This window comes from Mandrillus leucophaeus, unplaced genomic scaffold (genome assembly GCF_000951045.1).
Source record: "Mandrillus leucophaeus isolate KB7577 unplaced genomic scaffold, Mleu.le_1.0 Scaffold281, whole genome shotgun sequence".
Classification (NCBI taxonomy): Eukaryota; Metazoa; Chordata; class Mammalia; order Primates; family Cercopithecidae; genus Mandrillus; species Mandrillus leucophaeus.
Window position 1 is genome coordinate 1,216,352 of NW_012102932.1, and position 23,236 is coordinate 1,239,587.

Below are 23,236 nucleotides of genomic sequence, written 5' to 3' on the forward strand. Positions count from 1 at the left end.
GGCGCCTATAGTCCCAGGCACTCAGGAGACTGAGGCAGGAGAATGGTGTGAAATCGGGAGATGGAGCTTGCAGTGAGCCGAGATCGCGCCATTGCAGTCCAGCCTGGGAGACAGCGAGACTGTGTCTGGAAAAAAAAAAAAAAAAAAAAATTATCTGGGTTTGGTGGCACACACCTGTATTCCCACCTACTGGGGAGGGTGATGTGGGAGAATCACTTGAGCTCAGGATTTTGAGTCTGTAGAGAGCCGTAATAGTGCCATTGCACTCCTGGACTCTGTTGCCTTGGCAATAGAGCAAGACCCTGTCTCAGAAAAAACAAACAGTTTGTAAAAGACAAACAGAAATGTGACTGCCTATGTGTGGATGAGAACGTTGTGGGCATAATTTAATATATAGCTGGTTTATGAAATATTTTAAATAAAAATTTTATATAAGTAAACAGACGACAGATTTATCACCACTGAGGATATCTGAAATGATTACATACCAGGTTAAAGAAAACATGTAAACAGGAGACTAAGATAGGAACAAATCTAATGTTAAAGTAAGTTCTTGTATCTGTTTTAATATCAGTAACATTACTTTGTAATTACAAGTCAAAAACTTTTATTTCCAACTATTTAAAGAAAATTTTTATAATTTTAATTTTCGTGAAGTCTCTTACCCCATACCTTTTCAACTGAAGTTTTTGAATGTGAATTCTTGCTCTCTGCCTCTGTTTTGCCTTGTGAAAGAACTGATTTCTTCCCAGCCCTTGACAAATTGGGTTTGGGTTTCTGGAAGCGACCTCTCAACATCGGTTTAACATTTTCTGTTTGATCAATTTCCCTGAAAAATTAACATTATTTAAATAGCATCAAACATGCAGTCATGTCCAAATGAACTTCTAAAATAACCTACTGAGAACTAGGAAGAACTCCTTTAAGAGCTTACTTAGAACAAGAGTAGCAAAGAAAACTTAGAGAGACTAATTTGTTCTATCTGATATTAAAAATATACTATTCATCATCAGTAATTAAAACAGTGTGGTACTAATATATGAGTAAACAGATAAATGAAACAAATTTAAAATCCAGAAACCAACTTCAAAATAGACATGATTTTGGCATATATTGAAGGTAGCAACTCATAACAGGGAGGATAAGATGAAATGCAATACAATACGGTGAGAATAAAACTTAAGAAATATTAAGTAAGATTAAGATGATGGGAAGGCCGGGCACGGTGGCTCACACCTATAATCCCAGCACTTTGGGAGGCCGAGGTGGGTGGATCACCTCAGGTCAGGAGTTCGAGACCAGCCTGGCAAACATGGTGAAACCGTTTCTACTAAAAATAACAATAATTAGCCATGCATGGCGGCATGTGCCTGTAGTCCCAGCTACTCAGAAGGCTGAGGAAGGTGAATTCCTTGAATCCGGGAGGCGGAGGTTGCAGTGAGCCAAGATGGTGCCACTGCACTCCAGACTGGGTAACAAGAGCAAGACTCCATCTCTGGATGTGGTGGTGAGCACCTATAGTCCCAGCTACTAGGGAGACCAAGGTGAGAGGATCACCTAAGCCTGGGACCAGGTCGAGGTTGCAGTGAGCTATGATCACACCACTGCACTCCTGCAACCCTGTCTCAAAAAAAAATCATAAATATTTAAATGTGTAAGTGAGTGTGTGTATACACACACACACATTCTGTCAGCAAGCAATTCAATTTTCAGGAACTTACCCTATATACTTGTATATAGGCAAAAAGATAGAGGTGCAAGACTATAAGCACTGTTTAGCAACACAGCCTACATAGCAGTCAATAGGGCACTGGTAATACAAACTATGATGCATACATATACAGAACACTATTAAGCTATAAAAAGAACAAGGAGAGTTACTACATAAGAATATGAAGACAGAAGAAAACCACTGCAAAATGTTATATATAGTATCATTAGGTTTGTAACAAGAGCAAAAAATATAAATTTGTATTAGCTTGAATGTATTTTTTTAATCTCTGAAAGAATATAAGAAATAAATAACATGGATTATTTGTTTGAGTGAAACGGGACAGGTTAAGAGGGAGAGCTCAATCATACCTTTTTATACTTGTTGATGTTTGTACCCTATGAATGTATTGTCTATTTCAAAGACTAACTGACATTTTGATTTTTTAAGAGTTTGATTTCCATTGTGACAGTACTTTGCTGAAAAATAAGAATTGATGAAGTGAATAGCTTTCTTTTTTTTTTTTTTTTTTTGACAGAGTCTCGCTCTGTCGCCCAGGATGGAGTGCAGTGACGTGATCTCAGCTCACTGAAGGCTCTGCCTCCTGGGTTCACGCCATTCTCCTGCCTCAGCCTTCTGAGTAGCTGGGACTACAGGCACACCGGCTGCCACCTGTGCCACCACCATGCCCGGCTAATTTTTTGTATTTTTAGCAGAGACAGGGTTTCACCATGTTAGCCAGGATGGTCTCCATCTCCTGACCTTGTGATCCGCCTGCCTCGGCCTCCCAAAGTGCTGGGATTACAGGTGTAAGCCACTGTGCCCAGCCCATAAACTGAATAGCTTTTAAGCCCATATGAAATGAGGAATTATGAGGAAGATTAAAAGGAAGTATAAAACCTTCAGATATCTCTTCAAAGGGAGATTTTTATGACGCTTTTAATCATTTCTTGAGAAGATATTAATTTAACCAGTATCTGCATACTGGAAGATACACTTCCTTGAAATCACCAATATTAAAATCTATTATTTTGACACCAGGCATAAAAAATAACTCAAACCAAGCAAAAGTAAAATCTCACGGCAAATATTTAGGCTTCCAAATTGTTTTTGAATTTTGTAAGTTACCACCTTCCTAAAATTCATATATTATACAACAAATATGAAAGAGAATCTTTCTGCAATTAAATATAAAAACACCTGATGTTACACTCTGAACAGACTACAGTATAATTACATATTAAATGATTCCCTCAACTATTAATAAACTATGTATTAATAGTCCCCTTGAATCCCTAAATAAAGCAACATTATTATCATTTAAGAACCTTATCAAAATTTTATAAATAAATCCTATTGTATAAAATACTCACAGTGAATTATTTTTTAGGTCAACATTTCTTTCTTCTGTACAACTACCCTCAGCATCATTCACCTCACACGATGCTCTAATTCCAACTTCTAATGAAGGCAAATCTGAAGTGCTTGATTCCGAAGACTTAGTTGCTACTGATGCGGCATCTTGTTGATTACTAAAAAAGTGAAAATATCAGAGAGAAAAGAATTCCTAATAATATATCTTTTATAATAATTATTTTTAAAAATTTTAAATACACAAAATCACCATTTTGCAAGATGCTGCTTCAAATTACAGAATAATACAAACTGCTATATTAGCTTTTCTATGATCCATCTTGCACCATGTTACAGAAACTGTACCTCCAGGGAAAGTAGCAGCCACAAATTTACACGTTTAGGAACATGCTCAAGAAATTTCAAAACGAAGGCCGGACAAAGTGGCTCACGCCTGTAATCCCAGCACTTTGGGAGGCCGGGGTGGGTCGATCACTTGAGGCTAGGAGTTTGAGACCATCTTGGCCAACATGGTTAAACTCCATCTCTAATAAAAATACAAAAACTAGCTGGGCATGGTGGTGCAGGCCTATAATCCACCTACTTAGGAGGCTGAGGCAAAAGAATCACTTGAACCCGGGAGGTGATCACACCACTGCACTCCAGCCTGGGTGATAGAGCCAAGCTCTGTCTCAAAAAAAAAAAAAAAAGGCTTCAAAATGAGAAATTATTAAATGTGGTTCACAAATCAAACATGCGTAAAATAATAGTAACATTTAGGAATTAGCTTTCATTAAAATTTATATAGGCAAGCCTTGCTATGCAGGGTACTGTGAAAGTCATATAAAGCAAAGACACAGCTCCAATAAGCTCAAGTTGCAGTTAACATAGTCCTATGCAAAGTGAGAACTACTATATTAAAAAATATTTCAATTATCAGCCAGGTGTTATAGAACGTGCCTGTAGTCCCAGCTACTCAGTCCAACGCTTAAGCCCAGGAAGTCGAGGTGGCAGTGAGCTGAGATTGCACCACTGCACTCCAGCCTGGGCGATAGAGCAAGACTCGGTCACAAAATAAATTTCAACTAACAATAATATAACTGAGAGTCATGCACTGACCATTTCAACACATATTCACATTTAGCCATACCTTTTTTTTTTTCTTTTTTCTCGCTCATTTTTTCTACTAGGTGTTCATCTTTTCCTGACTTATCAGCAAGAGTTCTCTATATATTTTTATTGTCTAGATATTACACATAAAATCTCCCGATCAGTAACTTGCCTTTTATTTTCCTTATGGAGGATTTGTTAACAGAACTACTTAATTTTACTACCATCAAACTTACCAAACTTATCTTTTAAGTCTGTGTTTTCTATGTTTTAATAGAAATGTCTTACCTCAGGCCTTGACATTACAAAGATATTTTTCTACATTTCTTCTAAAAGTTGTAAAGATTTGTTTTATACATGTAGTCTTCAATCCATCAGGAAGTTAGCGGATATGGTAACACGAGGATTAAATATTATGGTTTTCAAATCTGAGCTCAATCTGATGAATAGTTAGTTCAATCTTTGCCCGCTAATTTCTAAAGCTACCTCTGCCATATGACAGATTCCTAAATGTCTCTTCCTAAACTCTATATTCAGTTCCGCTGAGTCAATTCATCTAACCCTGTACCAATACCATGCTGCTTTAGTTACTGTAGCTTGAAAATTAGTCTAGGACAGTCCCTCTCCAAAGCTGGTATTTTTTAAACCTGTCTTTACCATTCTTGAGCCTTTACTCTTATGTACACGACAATTTTACAATCAACTCTTTGTTTTCCAAAACCAACTGGGACTTTAACGATCATTACAAGGTTGTTTTCCCCTAAAGTAGAAAAAGTTAGGGCCACAGTGGCTCATGCTGAGGTGCGAGGATTGCTTGAGCCCAGGAGTTTGAGACCAGCCTGGAAAACATCTCCACTAAAAAATGTTTTTAAAATTAGCCAGGCATGGTGTCCCATGACTGTAGTCCCAGCTACTCGAGAGGCTGAGGTGATAGAATCATTTGAGCCCAAGAGTTCAAGGTTGTGGTGAGCTATGATCATGCTACTACACTCTAGCTGGAGCAACAGAGTAAGACCCTGTCACAATTTTTTAAAATTATTTTAAAAATTAGAAAAAGTCATGAGTAGTTTTGTGTAGTTTACGAAACTAGGTGTATCTCTGATGTCACACTTTAGATATCTGTCACCTAGGAACAAACAACTATGAGAAATAGCATGATTTCACTTATGTGAAATATCTAGATTAGACATAGAAACAGAAAGTTGTCTACAACCTTACCACTCTTAATGGGCCTAATTTGATCTCAAACTAAGCAAGTCTGGTCCTGATTAGTACATGGATGGGAAACAGAAAGCAGATTAGAGATTATCAGTGGTTGCAGCGAGGGGAGAATGAGGAATTACTGCATAATGGGTGCAGGTTTTCTGTTTACAGTGATAAACAGCTTTAGAAATAGTGCTGATGGCTGCACAACAATGTAAATGTAATTAATGCTACTAAATTGTATGCTTAAAAACAGTAAACAGCTTTAAGTTTGTTTTTGGCAATAGTTTCTTAGATATGACACCAAAAGTATAGGCAACAAAAGCAAAATTAGACAAATGGGACTACATTGAACTAAAAAGCTTCCGTACACCAAAGGAAACAGCAGAGTGAAAAGGCAATCTATGGAATGGGAGAAAATGTGTAAATCATATTTCTGATAAGGGGCTAAAATCCCAACTACATAAATAATTCTCAAAACTCAACAGCAAAAAAGAAAATAACCTAATTAAAAACTCGGGCACAGGACCTGAATAGACATGTCTCCAAAGAAGATACACAAATGGCTAACAGCTACGAAAGATGCTCAACTCAATAATTATCCGGGAAATGCAAATCAAAACAACCATAAGAAACCACCTTCTACCTGTTCAGAAGGACATTATTAATAAAATGAAAGATAACAAGTATCGAAGAAGATGTGAAAAAAACTGGAACCCTTGTACATTGTTGGTGGTTACGTAAAATGGTGCACCCGCTATTGGAAACAGTATGAAGGGTCCTCAAAAAATTAAAAGTAGAACTACCACATGATCTAGCAACCCTACTTCCAGGTATTCATCCACAAGAAGTGAAATCAGGACCTCAAAGAGATATTTGCACTCCCATGTTCAGTGACGACAACAGACAAAAACAACCTAAATGTTCATCAACCAATGAATGGATGAAGAAAATGTGGCCTATACATGTACTGTAATATTATTTGGTCATAAAAAAGGCAATCTTTTCATATGCTACAATATGGATGAAAGTTGAGGACATTACATTAAGTGAAATAAGCCAGTTACAGAAGGAAAACTACTGCATGAGGCTGGGCGCTGTGACTCACACCTGTAATCCCAGTACTTTGGGAGGCCAGGGCAGGTGGATCACCTGAGCTCAGTTCAAGACCAGCCTGAGCAAAATGGTGAAACTCCATCTCTAACAAAAATACAAGAAATTAGCCAGGTGCAGTGGTACATGCCTGTGGTCCCAGCTTCTTGGGAGGCTGAGAACGGAGGATTGCTTGAGCCTGGGAGGTGGAAGTTGCAGGGAGCTGAGATCGTGCCACTGCACTCCAGCCTGGGTGACAGAAACCGACCCCATCTCAAAAACAAAACAAAACAAACAAAACAAAAAAGAAAAAGAAAGAATCATGATTGCCAAGGGCTGGGAGGCGGAGGAAATGGGAGTTGCTGTTCAATAGGTACAGAGGTACAGTTATGCAAGGTAAAAAAAAATTCCAGAGATCGGCAATACAACACTGTGCTTATAGTTAACAATACTGTATAGTACACATAAAAAATCTGTTAAGAGGGTAAATCTCATGTTTTTATATTACAAATTAAGATTTTAAAACACACACACACACACAGAGCAGGACACATCATATTCAAACTAATGAAAACCAAAGACAAAGAAAATCATTATAGAAAATGACAAACCCATGTAAACACTAACCAAAAGAAAGCTACAATGGCAAAGTAAACATCAGAAAAAAAGAGCAATACCAGAAGGATAGTACACAATGATAAAGGGAATTTCACCAAAAAGACAAAACAATCCTAGATATGTACACACCTAACAACAGAGCTTCAAAATATATGGAGCAAAAACAAATAGAACTGAAAAAAAGAAACAGGCAAATCCACAATTACAGATGGAGACTTCAACACTCCTTTCTCAGTAATCAACAGATGTGGGTAAAACCAGAAAACACACAGAAAATACCTTAATGAAAGGATGGGGTCAGTTCTTTTCTCAACTTTTTCACTGGAGGCAAAACCCACAATGCCATCTACGTTTTGTGTGCAGGAAAGCATCTGCTCCTTACTGCATTCACCTTCCTTTACCTCGGGCCTTATAGCCTGACATTTATCTACAAATACAAAATGCATGTTATTCTAAAAAATGACAGCAAAAACACATTTTTTAAAGCACAAAGGAATTTACCTATAACACTGTCTTTTCCTACAAAACCTTAATCCATTCAACATTCAAATTCCTATTTGCAAGGCACACATCTTATTTTTAGACCACAATAAAAACTTAACATAGATGAGGATCAGCCCAAGCTTCTTAGACAGTTTATAGCATCTTTCTTTTATCTTAAATTCTGAGTATTTAAAGTGGCTTATTTTATATGTCAAGTAAGGACACTAAAAGTTGACTTAACTATTCTTTTGCTCCTTCAGAAGTATACCAATTAGTAACAAAGTAATAGCTATCATTTATTAAGTACTTATTAAGTGGCTGGAACCCTTAAGTCCATCAAATGCATTATCTCATTTAATACTTGAAACAAACCTGTTAAAAGATATTAATATTAACCTCATAGAGAACCCCCTGAGTTCAGAGATCTTAAGTAACTTGCCCAATGCAATACTTAAGCAAGTAAAAAAGCTGGAATTTAAAGCAAGGTCTGTTTGATTTCTAATATCTGGTTGTGAATCATTAAGCTGTTCTGCATTATACGTAATGACTCTAATGATAAGCCAAAAAAGAGCATAATATTGTGATGCCTACAAAGCATGCTATGTTAGCTACCAGGACTCTTATATTAAAATCAGATTGGTAAATCTGAACTACAGAAAACATAAATTTTATAGAAAGGTTGTTCTCGTCTGCTCCTACCTTTTCCTTGGTTATCGGCTTTAAATAATGTACATATGAATTCTTAAGGAAAGGGACCAAGACTCCCCCTCAAATTCTTAGCCCTCACCCCAAGCAACTCTTAAGTGGCAATATGTTTGCATTCAAAGAGTAAAAAAGAAAAATGGAAGGAACACATATTCCTCTAGTTCTTTTATAGGAATTAACCCCTTGTGGGTTCACAGAGGTGCTCTGTAGAGGTACAACACGAAAACCTGTGCTTTATTAACAGACATAAGCAACACACTTCAAACTATATATACATGTGATTTCTAATCATAGTTAATGGGAATGCACAGGAGGTGACACAACTTAGAAACAAACTTTAGAGAACAACCTCCCCACTTTAATTTGTTTAATTTTCTTTTTACAATAAACTTTTTTCTTTAATTAAAAATAAACAGAGTTAGCACAGTACCATAAGTACAGAACCAATTAATAAGCACCATTAATTGCTATCTAGACAGAAAATTAAGTTACATACCATATTGCTGTACATGTCTTCTCAAGTAATATAGAGGCTTTTTAAATATGTAAGAAACTTACTCTTGTGTTTTTCTCCTTTAGAAGGACCCGCCTGAACAGTGGCATTTTCTAAAAGATTGTTTACTTCCAGTTCATTAGCTCCATCTTGCTTCTTCCTTCTTCTTTTCTTTTGATTTAGGTCTACTTCTAATGCAACCTGTTCTGCATCCTTCCCTGATAAGGTCAGAGACTCTTCGTCAACTGTCTGAGCATCCTTCTGAGATCTTTCTGTGTCTGAAATTCTAGAACTCATAGACTCATCTGGATCATCATTCACTCTTTCACAGGCAATTTTTTTGACTGAAAACAAGAGAAACGACTATAAATATGCAAACAACCTAAAGAAAAATTTGCGAAGGTGGAAAAGAGACTCAAAGATGTCCTCTGTAGTATTTATTTGCAAGAACAAAAAACCTAAAGACAACCTAAAATGTCCAATGGGAAATGACTAAATAATATATAAAAATCCATGGAGCCAATAATAGTAATGAGGTAAGTTTATATGTAGTCACGGGAAAATTTCAAAGGATACTGTTGCATTAAAAAATCAAGCAGAACAAGATACACATAAAATCTTTTTTTTTTTAATCTCATTTTTATTAAACAAAAACAATTACATATAGAGATGCTCCTTGACTTATACTGGGTTTCATCCCAATAAACCCATCATAAGTTGAGTATACTGTAAATTGAAAATGCATTTAATACAGGCCGGGTGCGATGGCTCACACCTGTAATCCCAGTACTTTGGGAGGCTGAGGCGAGCAGATCATCTGAGGTCAGAAGTTCGAGACCAACCTGGCCAACATGGTGAAACCCCATCTCTACTAAAAATACAGAAATTAGCTGGACGTGGTGGCAGGCACCTGTAATCCCAGCTGCTCAGGAGGCTGAGGCAGGAGAATCACTTGAACACGGGAGGCAGAAGTTGCAGTGAGCCAAGATCGCATCATTGCACTCTAGCCTGGGCGATAACAGCAAAACTCTGGGCTGGGCATGGTGGCTCATGCCTGTAATCCCAACACTTTGGGAGGCTGACGCAGGTGGATCACTTGAGGTCAGGAGTTCAAGACCAGCCTTGCCAACATGGTGAAACTCCATCTCTAATAAAAATACAAAAATTAGCTGGGTATGGTGGCACATGCCTGTAATCCCAGCTACTTGGGAGGCTGAGGCAGGAGAATCGCTTGAATTGGAGAGGTGGAGGCTGCAGTGAGCTGAGATGGCGCCAAGGCACTCCAGCCTGGGCAACAAGAGCAAAACTCCATCTCAGAAAAAAAGTTCTGGTTGGGCGTGGTGGCTTACACCTGTAATCCCAGTACTTTGGGAGGCCAAGGTGGGCAGATCATTTGAGGTCAGGAGTTTAAGACCAGTCTGGCCAATGTGGTAAAACCCCATCTCCACGAAAAATTACAAAAATTAGCCAGGCATGGTGGCACGTGCCTGTAATCCCAGCAATTCAGGAGGCTGAGGTGAAAGAACTATTTGAACTCCAGCAATGAAGAATTCAGTGAGCCAAGATCGGGCCACTGCACTCCAGCCTGGGCAACAAAGTGAGACCCTGTCTCAAAAAAAAAAGTTCTTACATTAAATAAGATACAGTGAGTTACTCATGTTATCACCTGTAACATGATAATCACAAGAAGATATATATTTTAATCTTCTAGGATTATGTACAAGTAAAAAAAAAAAAAAAAAGATTACTGAGAATAAAGGTATTTTGCAGTTATCAATACTACTTTTTAAAAGATATGCTCCAGAAGAAGAAATTCTAGCCCAGTTTTGAACAGAAAAGAGTTAATTTAGCAGGCTTGACTGCTATCCTTTGAAAATCCTCCTTACAAGGTTGGCCCTCAGGTCATGTCTCAGAATTTGGTTCTGGGAACAGTTCCTACCACCCTAACTGATAAGAGTGGTTCACTGTGCCTTAGCCGTATAATGTGGTTTATGCTGAACTGCTTTCCTTTTGAATGTCTGAAATTTTGGTATGTTCCAGGCAAAGGATGCTGAATCCTTAGTCTTCTTGGTGAATACTCAAACCCCGGCGGTGGTCGTGGGGACCCCCAACACAGGCTCTCACAATCCTAGGTTTCAGTTCTGCCTCTGCCACTACTCACACTGTGAGTCCTTAGGAAAAAGTGTCTTACGATCGCTGGGGCTGTTTCTTGGTGATTAAAACCAATACAAAAGGGGCTAAAACGTAAACTAGCTAACATATAAGGTTCCCTATAGTTCCAAGCATCTTCTTTATGTGATTACAGCTAAACATTGTCCTCATAGATCAGAGTTCAAATAGTTAAGAAAACATAAGCCTAAAAATAAAAATACCTACATATATACAACGTCTTTCTACCTTTTACAAGTCAACATTAGCCTTCAGAAATGTTATGCTCAACCAATACAGTCTAGTCATAACCCCAAAAGATTCGAGTTCCATTTTTTTAATACTAGAATTTTATACCAGATTGGTTTTACAGAGGAAAATGATAATAAATAACCAAACATGAAATACGACACTCCAAATTCTGATGCTCTTTGACTGGCTACGACTATCCTCTATGCTAGAAAGATATCAAATAACCCAATCATGCCAGTTAAAAATTTTAAAAGAAAGCTATTGTTTTGAACCAGATAACTAATTGATTGAAAAAAGATATACTCCCTCCAACTGGATGCTTTGATGATCTTAACTACCTGAGCTACACATGAACTCTCAAAGGCCTGAGGGACAATATTACGAGTTTATTACTACTAAGTAAACTAGCACACTTTCCTTTAAAATCAATACCTTTTACATTTTTCCGTGGTTTGGTGGATTTCTTCTCCTTTAAACTGTGATTTTTAACAGATTTTTGTTTTCTTTTCTCTTCTTCAGCAAGAACTTTCTGAAGCAAATGAGCAAAAAAATCGAAGTCAAAAGGGCGCTTTTCCTCTGTTTAAAAAAAAGGAAAAGAACTTTCAAGTTTTTATTTTTCAAAACTACTTCTAGCTTTTCAAGTATCATAACATCAAAAGCAAATGGGTTTGTCTATCAGCAGGAGAACAGATAAACAAGTACACAACAGAACACCACTCAGCAATAAAATAGCTTTGTCTTAGCAGAGAAATAGGTAAATTCACATCAGAACACCACTCAGCAACAAAAGGAATAAACTAGTTTATTACAAATAATAATTTGTTTACTACAAATTTGTAATAATTTGTTTATTACAAATAAACTAGTTTTAAACAAAACACAAGGAACTACTGATACATGCAATAATCTGAGGCAATCTCAAAAACATACTGAGTGGAAGAAAACAGATACTAGGGTACATACTGTATGATACCATGTATAAGATATTCTACAACACACTAAGCTATCTATGGTGATTAAAATGAAAATAGTGGTTGCCATGGGCCAGGAAGACAGCATTTGATTGTCCAGAAAGGGACATAACAGGCCTTGTGAAGTGATGAAAACATTTCCTCTATTGTTTGGGATAGTGGTTACCCAGGCATATTCTTTGTCAAAACTCCAACTATACTTTGAACTGTGTGTAAATATAAATCAATTTTTTTATGGACTGAGAAGTCCTTGAAATGCCTATTCACCACCACATGCCCTACCTTTATCACAATCATTTCACCATTTACTCTTATAAGAATCAGCAAAGTGGGAAGTAAATGAATTTAATCAGGAACATGCCCACTAAATACCTATCAACAGCATTATATCTGAAAGTAATCAGTGAACACTCCAAGAATGAATCCAGGCCAGGAGGCAAATCCTTGCTTGAACTTTACATCTAATCTTACAGTAAATGTAGAGAAAATGGTGCTCTATGCACATAAGCCGAAGACTGGTTTGATTACAAGATAGCCTCAGAAAAGAAGGTATTTACTAAAATAAAAAGAATTTCAGGAAACTAAACCCAAATCTGGGATTCCTGAAGGCCCTATTTCACTGTTGACCCAGACTTAATTTGTTCTGACTCTCCACAATGATTCTGAAAGACATAGACTCAAAGAATCATAAAGGATCTCCACATGGTTCTCAGAGAAATTCAAAATGTAAGTTCTCTTAAAAAACCTATATAGGTTTTAACTAAAAAAAATAAATAAATAAATAAATCCAACAGAAAGCCCCCAAATCAATGAGTTGTTTTTAGTTTTGAGATAGGATCTTGCTCTGTTGCCCAGGCTGGCCTCGAATTCTTGGGCTGAAAGGATCCTCCTGCCTCAGCGACCCCTGAGAGTAGCTGGGACTACAGGCATACAACACTGTATCGTGTTTAAGATCAATAAATTTTAACGATATCTATTATAATGGTCTATAAAAGGCTTCACACTCTAAACAGACTGTTTATAGATTTATGAATTATTTTCTGACTATAATGTGTTAAACTTAATGAAAAGTTTCAGGACCACTTCTCTAACACGGAATGGGCCGAGAAACACAATATTCCAGATCTTCTAAGAATCATTCCGCAAAGCAGTTTCCCTAAAGACCCGATAAAACACTGGGTGTAGGATCTACCCACCTACCTTACTGTCTACTCATAAAATAAATGTACATGCTACATAATGTAAGTACTCTCTACATTTGGATTTTTTTTTTCTAAAATTAGCACTATGGCTAATCTTATGACTAAATGGACATTGAATATATTCATTAATAATAAAATACTGATAATTATAAATCCACAAAAAATATATTCCTGTCCACCGGTGTGGTGAAAAAGAAAAAGACCTATCTTCCAATAAAAAATTACAAGAACTATTTTAAACAGTAAATTTATTTTTCTTTATAGATCCTTAGATGTCTTTCTCTAGACTTAAAGAAAAATGTTAATTTTAATGAGGATTTTAGTTAGAAATTGAAAGATACCTATCATTCCTTCAGACGAGATCTAAATTCAAATGCTAGTATATCTCTTCAGACAGAACTTCCCTAATGATCCAATGATCATTAGGAAAAAAGAGATCTAAACAGCCACCCTCTCTTTCATCTTCTTTTTGGAAATGAATCACTACCTAAAATTATGCTTATCCACTATCTTTCTTCCCCCATCCAATTAGACTTAGGGCTCTAAATGCAGGATTCTCATCTGCCATATATCTTCCACCATTACATACTCAATACCTAGAACAATGACTACCATATAGTAGGTGGTCAGTGTTATAGACTGAATGACTGATTAGTCATTCAGAACTAGAAAGAACCATCTATATAACTAATAGTACTGTCTTCCAGAAACAATTATCTCCTCCAATACAGTTCCTTCAGAATAAATAACACTTAGAAGTGGTAGCATCAATCCCTACATAACTTCTTGGACTTAGAACTGTTTACCTGCACCTAGATATTCTGGATAATCTCCTGCCTATATATTTGTAGCAAGTACCAGACCCACACTGCTAAACAGAAAAATTTCAGACTTCTTCCTCTTATGCCAATACAAGAAGAAAACAAATCTAAAACACACTGGAGCCAAAGACAAAAGACTGGTCATTTTTTAGGCTCTCCAAGTAATACTTTGTAAAAGAGGTCTTAATACTTACGGAATGCTTTGTCTATTCTCCATCCGTTTGTTTTCTCTTCACGTTTAAATTTATTCTGTTAACAACAACAAAAAACCCTATGGTAATTTTCTCCCATAAAACAAGCTTTTTTTTCTTAAATGCAGTAAGCATTAAAATGACTCTTAGGAATAACATACTGTTCTCTACTTAATATGTCTTTGCCAATAGGCAAGTTACTTAAACCTTTGGCTTTTTAAAAATAAGGATGAAAGATTTTTACTGAGCTTCTTGATTCTCATTACCAATAGCATGAATCAGCAATGAAAGCTGGATTTACAAAGGACAGAAAAACATAAAGTCAACATACACAGAAGCAGATCAAACCTATGATTAAGGTAACTGGTATTAACTTTTAAAAAATTAAGTATTCGTATCAGGTTAAGCCTCTGACATCATCGTTCTAATATATTTCAAGTGGCACGGAGAGAAGACTATAGAGAAACAAGTGAAATTTTGAAGCAGGCCAAGTTTATCTTGACAACCTTCTATATATTAAGGCACATTTCATCACGTTTTTCTCAGCCCCAAAAATCCCTGTCCTCAGTTTACTACCAGATTACTTCCATTAAGAGGGAGATGTTTAAGGCTTAAGGCTCAATCCATCCTAAGGTCATTAGGAAGACTGAGGGCATAAGTTTGTGTCTGAAGATGTCTGATCATACACACATCATAGGAGAGGAAACAGTTAGCCAATGTTTCCCATCTATATGTCAATGATCTACAAGTTTTTACTAAAAGCAAAAAAATAAAGCTTTTTATTGAAAAAAAAAAAAAGAGAGAGAATATCACATAAAACAAAGGAAGTACTTCATGCCCCCTTCCTCCCTTCAAAAGAACTTAACCACTAATATGACCTGTAAAGCAATCACTTTCTTGTATTTCCTTATTGCTTATGACCCAAGTGTGTACTCTTAGATGCTATAGTTTAGCCTTACCCACATTTTTAAAACCTGATATGACATTAACATCTTTTACTGTACAGGTTGCCCTTCTTTCCCATTCTTTTCTTTATTTTTCTTCACAAAACTTATTACCAATACAGAAGTTTTCAAAGATAATCTTATTTCTACCTTAAAAGATCATACTGTTATTTAAACATTTCCTCAAAAGTTAACAAATGTTACCTCCACAAAAAGTGACTGGCTATAAACATTAAGTTAAATGTCCTAAAAGAAACATCAATAGGTTTCAGGCATTTAATTCTAAAACAGTGCTACCTCATATTTTACTTAATTGGTAATATAATTCAAAACAATTTAAAACTTCCTCGAAGAATGTACTGAAACTAGTTATTGATTTCATAGGTAAGAACCAGTAACAGGTCAAATTCCATGATCACAAAACAAATCCCATAATTTCCACTACTGGCCCTGACAAAGTAACTCATTATAGATAATATCCAACTCCACCACGAATGACTTTTAACACTGACAAAATATATACATCAATTATTTTCAAGCAAAGGACAATAGTCAGAGCAAGAATACAATCATGGAGAGAAGAAAAACAGACAAGATGTGCCCATGTTTACCTTGGCTCTCTGCCTGAGCTCAATTTTCCAACCAAGGAAAGGGAGGTGAAGGCCAAACAGGGTACAGCAATCCAACTAAGGCTGCAGAAGTAGGGAATCTTTAGGAGCATAGTTCTAAAAAGGAACTGTGTAGAGGGGCACCTCACAAGCCTGGGTGCAAGTACTCCATGGTACCTTGGCCTAAGTATGGGTTGCATATGTCCAGAATATAAGGCCTAAAAGAGAACAGCTGCTAAAGGGATGAGGGCAGAAGGAAGACGCTAAAAGTCACAAAACACCATACAACAATAGAGTTCAGGTGCATCCTAATGGAAAGACTTCACTAACACCCAAATACATTCACCTCAGACACCAGAAAGGTCATCATTAGAGATACAGACGATACCCTAGAGTAGCCTTTCTCTACCAGGGATGTAGCATGAGAATTAAGTACTAATGCATTAAAGCAACTACTGTATGCAATGCATTCCCTTCTCTCATTTATCTATTTACAGTATAGTATTGGTATAACCATCCTTAGAGAACTTGGAAAATAGTAACTCATGCCTACCATGAGACTGTTCTGGAAAAAGAAGAAAATAATATAATAGTAACTCAAATTATTTTCTGTAAATCAGATGAGAAATCCCATTGGAGAAAGGACGTCCTAGATTAAAGACCAGTCTAGATCTGCCTCAACAAAGCTTTAAGCCAAGCCTTAACAGGAACAAAGAGGTCAGCAGTAAATTAACGACTTTCCAGAACAAAAGTCAACACTATTTTTTATTTTGTTTTGTTTATTGAAACAGTCTTGCTGTCTTCCAGACTGGAGTGCAGTGGTGTGATCACAGCTCACTGCAGCCTTGACCTCCCAAGCTCAAGCAATCCTCTTGCCTCAGCCTTCTGAATTGCGTGTGCCACCACGCCTGGCGTGTTTTTTTGTTTTGTTTTGTTTTTGTAGAGATAGAATCTTGCCATGTTGCTCAGTCTGGTTTTGAACTTCTGGGCTCAAGCAATCCTCTCATCTCAGCCTCCCAAAGTACTGGGATGAGAGGTGTGAACCACCACACCTGGCCCCAATGCTCTTTAAAACAAAAGAAAAAACATAATCCAGACACTATACAACACATCGTTCATAATGTCTGGTATGCAATTTCCTTTTTTTTTTTTTTTTTTTGAGACAGAGTCTTGCTCTGTCTCCCAGGCCGGAGTGCAGTGGCGCGATCTCAGCTCACTACAACCTCCACCTCCCGGGTTCACGCCATTCTCCTGCCTCAGCCTCCCGAGTAGCTGGGACTATAGGCGCACGCCACCACACCCAGCTAATTTCTTATATTTTTAGTAGGGATGGGGTTTCCGTGTTAGCCAGGATGGTCTCAATCTGCTGACCTCGTGATCCGACTGCCTTGGCCTCCCAAAGTGTTGGCATTACAGGCATGAGCAACCGTGCCCGGCCTAGTATGCAATTTCAAAAAAAAAACTCATGGCTGGCCGGGCATGGTGGTTCACTCCTTATAATCCTGGCACTTTGGGAGGCTGAGGTCACTTGAGGTCAGGAGGTCAAGGATCACTTGAGGTCAGAAGTTCGAGACCAGCCTAGCCAACATGGTGAAACCACATCTCTGCTAAAAATACAAAAATTAGTCAGGCATGGTGGTGTGCACCTGTAATCCCAACTTGGGAGGCTGAGGCAGAAGAATCACCTGAACCCAGCAGGCAGACGTTACAGTGAGCTGAGATCGTGCTACTGAACTCCAGCCTGGGCAACAGAGGGAGATTCCATTTCAAAAAAAAATGGTGGGGTACGATGGCTCACGCCTATAATCCCAGCACTTTAGGAGGCTAAGGTAGGTGGATCACTTGAGGTCAGGAGTTTGAGACCAGCCTGGCCAACATGATGAAACCCCATCTCTACTAAAAATATAAAAATTAAGCTGGGCACAGTGGCTCACACCTGTAATCCCAGCACTTTGGGAGGCCAAGGCAGGTGGGTCACAAGGTCAAGAGATTGAGACCATCCTGGCCAATATGGTAAAACCCCGTCTCTACTAAAAATACAAAAAAAAAAAAAAAAAAATTAGCTGGGCATGGTGGCACGTGCCTGTAGTCCCAGCTACTCAGGAGGCTGAGGCAGGAGAATCACCTGAACCCAGGAGACAGGTTGCAGTGAGTTGAGATAGCGCCACTGCACTCCAGCCTGACGACACAGTGAGACTCTGTCTCAAAAAAAAAATAAAAAATTAGCCAGTCATAGTGGTGCACACCTGTAGTCCCAGCTACTCAGGAGGCTCAGGCAGGAGAATCACTTGAACCTGGGTGGCGGAGGTTGCAGTGAGCCATGATCGTGCCACCGTACTCCAGACTGAGCGACACAGCGAGACTCTGTCTCAAACAAAAACAAACAAACAAACAAACCCATGACAGAGACCAAAAAATTAATTGTTTGTTAAAACCCACATGACATGAGAAAAGATAGGAAAATGTGATAGTCGGGAAAAGAAAAGAAAAAGTCACAAGAGAACGATCCCATTCCCTGGCAAGCAGACTCACAAAAAAAAGAAAAAAATTAACAGATCTCAATGTGATCTAGATATTAGAATGAACAGACAAAAAAGTTAAAGGATCCATTAATTATACAGATGTTTGAGGATTTAGAGGAAAGTACAGTGAAGAGATGGGGAAATGTCAGCAGAGGAATAGAAACTATAAAAAATAACCGGAGGCGGCCAGGCGTGGTGGCTCACACCTGTAATTTCAGCACTTTGGGAGGCCGAGGCAGGTGGATCACAAGGTCAGGAGATCAAGATCATTCTGGCTAACACGATGAAACCCCATCTCCGTTAAAAAAAAAAAAAAAAAAATTAGCCGGGCGTGGTGGTGGGCACCTGTAGTCCCAGCTACTCAGGAGGTTGAGGCAGGAGAATGGTGTAAACCCAAGAGGCAGAGCTCGCAGTGAGCTGAGACCACGCCACTGCACTCTAGCCTGGGAGACAGAGCGAGACTCCATCTCAAAAAATAAAATAAAACAAAACAAAACAAAACAAAACCAGGTGGAAATTACAGAAATAAGAAATACAATATCAGAAACAAAATATTCACTAACTGGGCTTAACAGCAGACTGAAGATAAAAGACAGGGTCAGTGAACTTGATGCTACGACAATAGAAACTATCAACACTGAAATGAAGGAAAAAAGATTGGAAAAAGGTGGTCAGAGCTTTGGTAACCTATAGAATGTCACCTGGGGTAAACTATGTTAGTGGAGTTCCAGAACGAGAGAATTAAACAGAGAAACTATTAAAAGAAGTAATTTAAAATTTCCCAAATACAGGGAAAGATGCAAGAAGCTCAGCAAACTCAAAACTAAAGCTAGGCATATCATCATCATACAGCTGAATACTAAAAAAAAAAAAAAAGAAAGAAAGAAATCCTGAAAACAGCCAGAGAAATACAATTAATCATATACAGGGGCAAGAATGATATGATTACTGTCGACTTTTCATCAGAAACACTGAAAGCCAGGAGACAACAGAATGACATCTTGAAAAGACCAAAAAAAAAAAAAAAAAAACTGTCAAACCAGCAAAATACATCATTCAAAAATAAGGTTGAAATAAAAACATTCAGACAAATGAAAGCTCAGAAAATTTTTCAACAGTAGACCTGTCATTCAGACCTACAGGAAGAAATGAAAACATCAAAAATGGTAAATATATAGTTAAATGTTAAAAACTAGTTTTTCTACTCAATTTCCTTAAAAGACAAAAGACTCATATATATCTATATACAGAGAAGGAAAACTGCTTTTTTGTTTGTTTGTTTTTGTTTCTGAGACAGACTTTCTCTCTTGTTACCCAGGCTGGAGTCCAATAGCATGATTTCAGCCATCGCAACCTCCACCTCCAAGGTTCAACCAATTCTCCTGCCTCAGCCTCCCGAGTAGCTGGGATTACAGGCATGTGCCACCAGGCCTGGCTAATTTTGTATTTTCAGTAGAGACAGGGTTTCTCCACGTTGGTCAGCCTGGTCTTGAACTCCCAACCTCAGGTGATCTGCCTGCCTCAGCCTCCCAAAGTGCTGGGATTACAGGCATGAGCCACCGCACCCAGCTATTTGTTTTTGTTTTTAAGGCTAGTCAAGTAAAGCAGTGGAAGTAGAGTAGGGTAAAAGAAATTTATCTGGGCCAGGTATGGTGGCTCAGCCTGCAATCCCTGCACTCTGGGAGGGCAAGGCAGCAGACTGCTTGAGCCCAGGAGTTTGAGACCAGCCTGGGCAACATAGCAAAACCCCATCTCTACAAAAAAAATACAAAAATTGGGTGGGCATAGTGACACGTGCCTGTACTTGGGCACTTGGGATGCTGAGATGGAAGGATCACTTAAGCTCAGGAGGTTGAAGCTGCAGGTAGCCACAATCATGCCACTGCACTCCAGCCTGGCCAACAGACAGTGAGACCCTGTATCAAAAAAAAAAAAAAAAAAAAACCCAAAAAGAAGAAGTTTGTCTGAACATGGGTCAGTTGGTTTTTTAAAAAATTTAATATTAAAAAAGAAACAAATCTGTAATCAGTTGTGACCATTTAGTTGTAAACACCAGTGCACTTGGACCAGCTGCCTCATTAAACTATTATAAGTTCATTGTAAGGTGAATTTAAAGATATATAGGGCTAAGTGCAGTGTCTCATGCCTGTAATGCCAGCACTTTGAGAGGCTGAAGCAGGAGGATTGCTTGAACCCAGGAATTTGAGACAAGCCTGGGCAACATAGTAAGATCTCTTATCTGCAAAAAATAAAAAATTTAGTCAAGCACGGTAGCGCACACCTGTGGTCCAGGAGGCTGAGGCAGGAGGATTGCTTGAGACCAAGAGGCCATGGCTGCAGTGAGCCATGGTTACACTACTGCACTCCAGCCTGGGCAACAAAGACCCTGTCTCAAAAAAAAAAAAAAGGAAACGAAAGGGAAGAGAGACTGGGTGCAGTGGCTCACGCCTATAATCCCAGCACTTTGGGAGGCTGAGGTAGGCAGACCACTTGAAGTAAGGAAGTTCAAGACGAGCCTGGCCAACATAGCAAACTCCATCTCTACTTAAAAAAAAAAATTAACTGGGCGTGCTGGCACGCGCCTGTAATTCCAAGCTACTCAGGAGGCTGAAGCAGGAGAATGGCTTGAACCTGGGAGGCAGGGGATGCAGTGAACTGAGATCAGATCACTGTACTCCAGTCTGGATGACAGAGCGAGACTCTGTCTAAAAAAAAAAAAAAAAAAAGGAAAAAAAGGCAAAGCTGGCCATATTCTTTGGGGCTACTGAAAAAACAAGCAAATAAAAGGCTGAGATTTTCAGGAGCTTCATGGTTGGTGAATGCAACCAGGTGCTGGGAGGTCAGTGCACCCCAACTCCTCCAGGACAGAAGTGCCTGCATTCAAGATCCTTCCAGACCTTACTCTGAATCCTTCATCTGTATCCCTTACAATATCCTTTATAATAAACCAATAAACAGCTGGTTCAGTGTGCTGAACTTTGCTAGCAGCTGAGAAAGGAAGCTGGAAAGAGGCAAGCTCCTGGTGCAAAGGTGGCTGTGCAGCATAATTTAGGCCTTAGAGAAGCTGGGGTTTTAACACTTTGAAGATGTGCTTTCTCAAAGCTGCCAGTTCTTTTAGAACTCATTAAATTGAGGCTGCTCCAACCAGCTTTACAGGGAATGGATTTAAGGCAAATCTTGTGTTTAAAGAGATTTAGAGGAAGCCTGAAGAGGAAAGCTGACAGATTGTGAAGAAAATCGGTGGTATTTTTGCCTTGAAGGTGAAGAACGCATGGCCTAGGGGGTAAAGAAGCCACCTAGCGGTGGATGTAAAGAACAGCAAAGGATCAGTGCTTTCCAACTCAGATGAGAAAGCTGACCACACAATCACAAATACTGACTAAGACTTACTTGCTTTAGTGATTAAACTGGTAAAATGAATCCTCAGTTCACCTTCTTTCAAGGCAAAGGGAAAATCACTGGCAATATGAAGTTACAAAGTTTTCAGCTTCAGCCAGACAAAGGTAAGCTGTGAGGAACTCCCTTTGGCTGCTTTTGAAAATCAAGATGATATCTCATCTCACAGATACAAATCCATATAATTTCATTGTCAGAATTTAGGCTGAAACTATACATTGGCAAATAATATGACATAGATTTGTTTTAAAAGGTGTGACCAATCCTGGTTTTCCTAACCTCTGGGTGAATACAGCCTGATGATGAACTACTGTTTTGCTGAATTGGATACAACTGTGCATTACAAAGTTAATACGTTATTTATGGCCTGGAGTAAAACTGAGTTTCAGAATAAAATTAGGAACAGTCATATCCAAACAAAAGCTCCCATTTTGCTTATGAAGTACACTGAAGGGCCAGGCACAGTGGCTCATGCCTGTAATCCCAACACTTTGGGAGGGTGAGGCAAGAGGATCACTTGAGTTAAGGAGATCAAAACCAGCCTGGGCAATATAGTGAGACTTAGTCTCTATAAAAACAAAAATTTTAATTAGCTGAGCATAGTGGCATGTGCTGTAGTCCCAGCTACCTAGGAAGCTGAGGTGGGAAGATCATTTGAGCCCAGGAGATAAGAGGCTGCAGTAAGTCGTAATCATGCCTATGTACTTCACGCTGTGTAACAGAGCGAGGCCCTGTCTCAAAAAAAATTAAAGTACATTTAAGGATTATTCTGCTGAAGATGTAATTTAGGAGTTCCCTGGATGAACTAGAGAAGAAAAAGACTACCAACAGCTGGCAAGTAATTAGTGTTATACATTTAATAACCTTAATCAGTAATAATTAATAATTCTTAAAATTTTATAGTGGGGGCCAGGCATGGTGGCTCATGCCTGTAATCCCAGCACTTTGGGAGGCCAAGCCGGGTGGGTCACTTGAGGTCAGGAATTTGAGACCATCCTGGCCAACATGGTGAAACCTCGTCTCTACTAAAAATGCAAAAATTAGCCAGGCATGGTGGCAGGCACCTATAATCCCAGCTACTCAGGAGGCTGAGGCAGGAGAATCACTTGAACCCAGGAGACAGAGGTTACAGTGAGACAAGATCACGCAACTGCACTCTAGGCTGAGAAAAAGAACAAGACTTCCAAAAAGAAAGGAAAGAAAGAGAAGAGAAGAGGAGAGAGAAGAGAAGAGAAAAAAGAAAAGGAAAAAATTCCATACTGGGATTAAAAAAAACACACACACAAAACTTTTAAATTTTGCCATTTGTACCATCAGAAACAGTATTTTCTTCCCAAATCAAAATAAAATAAATATGATCAGAGCCTAGGAGGAAAAATCTAAGCTGAATACAGGCTTTTTTTTTTTTTTTTT

General features: G+C 38.4%; 1 protein-coding gene and 1 pseudogene across 1 annotated transcript in view; one reads left to right on the forward strand and one right to left on the reverse strand.

Annotated features, from left to right (window-relative positions):
- BDP1 (B double prime 1, subunit of RNA polymerase III transcription initiation factor IIIB) overlaps positions 1–23,236 on the reverse strand; it is a 111,584-nt gene that overhangs the window by 62,734 nt on the left and 25,614 nt on the right. Inside the window, exons 8-13 of the mRNA XM_011985233.1 lie at positions 14,357–14,411; positions 11,601–11,744; positions 8,834–9,112; positions 7,367–7,514; positions 3,085–3,243; positions 673–829 (exon numbers count right to left, since the gene is read on the reverse strand). Coding sequence (XP_011840623.1) covers positions 673–829; positions 3,085–3,243; positions 7,367–7,514; positions 8,834–9,112; positions 11,601–11,744; positions 14,357–14,411 — 942 coding nt within the window. The remainder of the gene's footprint in view (positions 1–672; positions 830–3,084; positions 3,244–7,366; positions 7,515–8,833; positions 9,113–11,600; positions 11,745–14,356; positions 14,412–23,236) is intronic.
- Positions 15,026–21,941, forward strand: LOC105543391 (annotated as a pseudogene).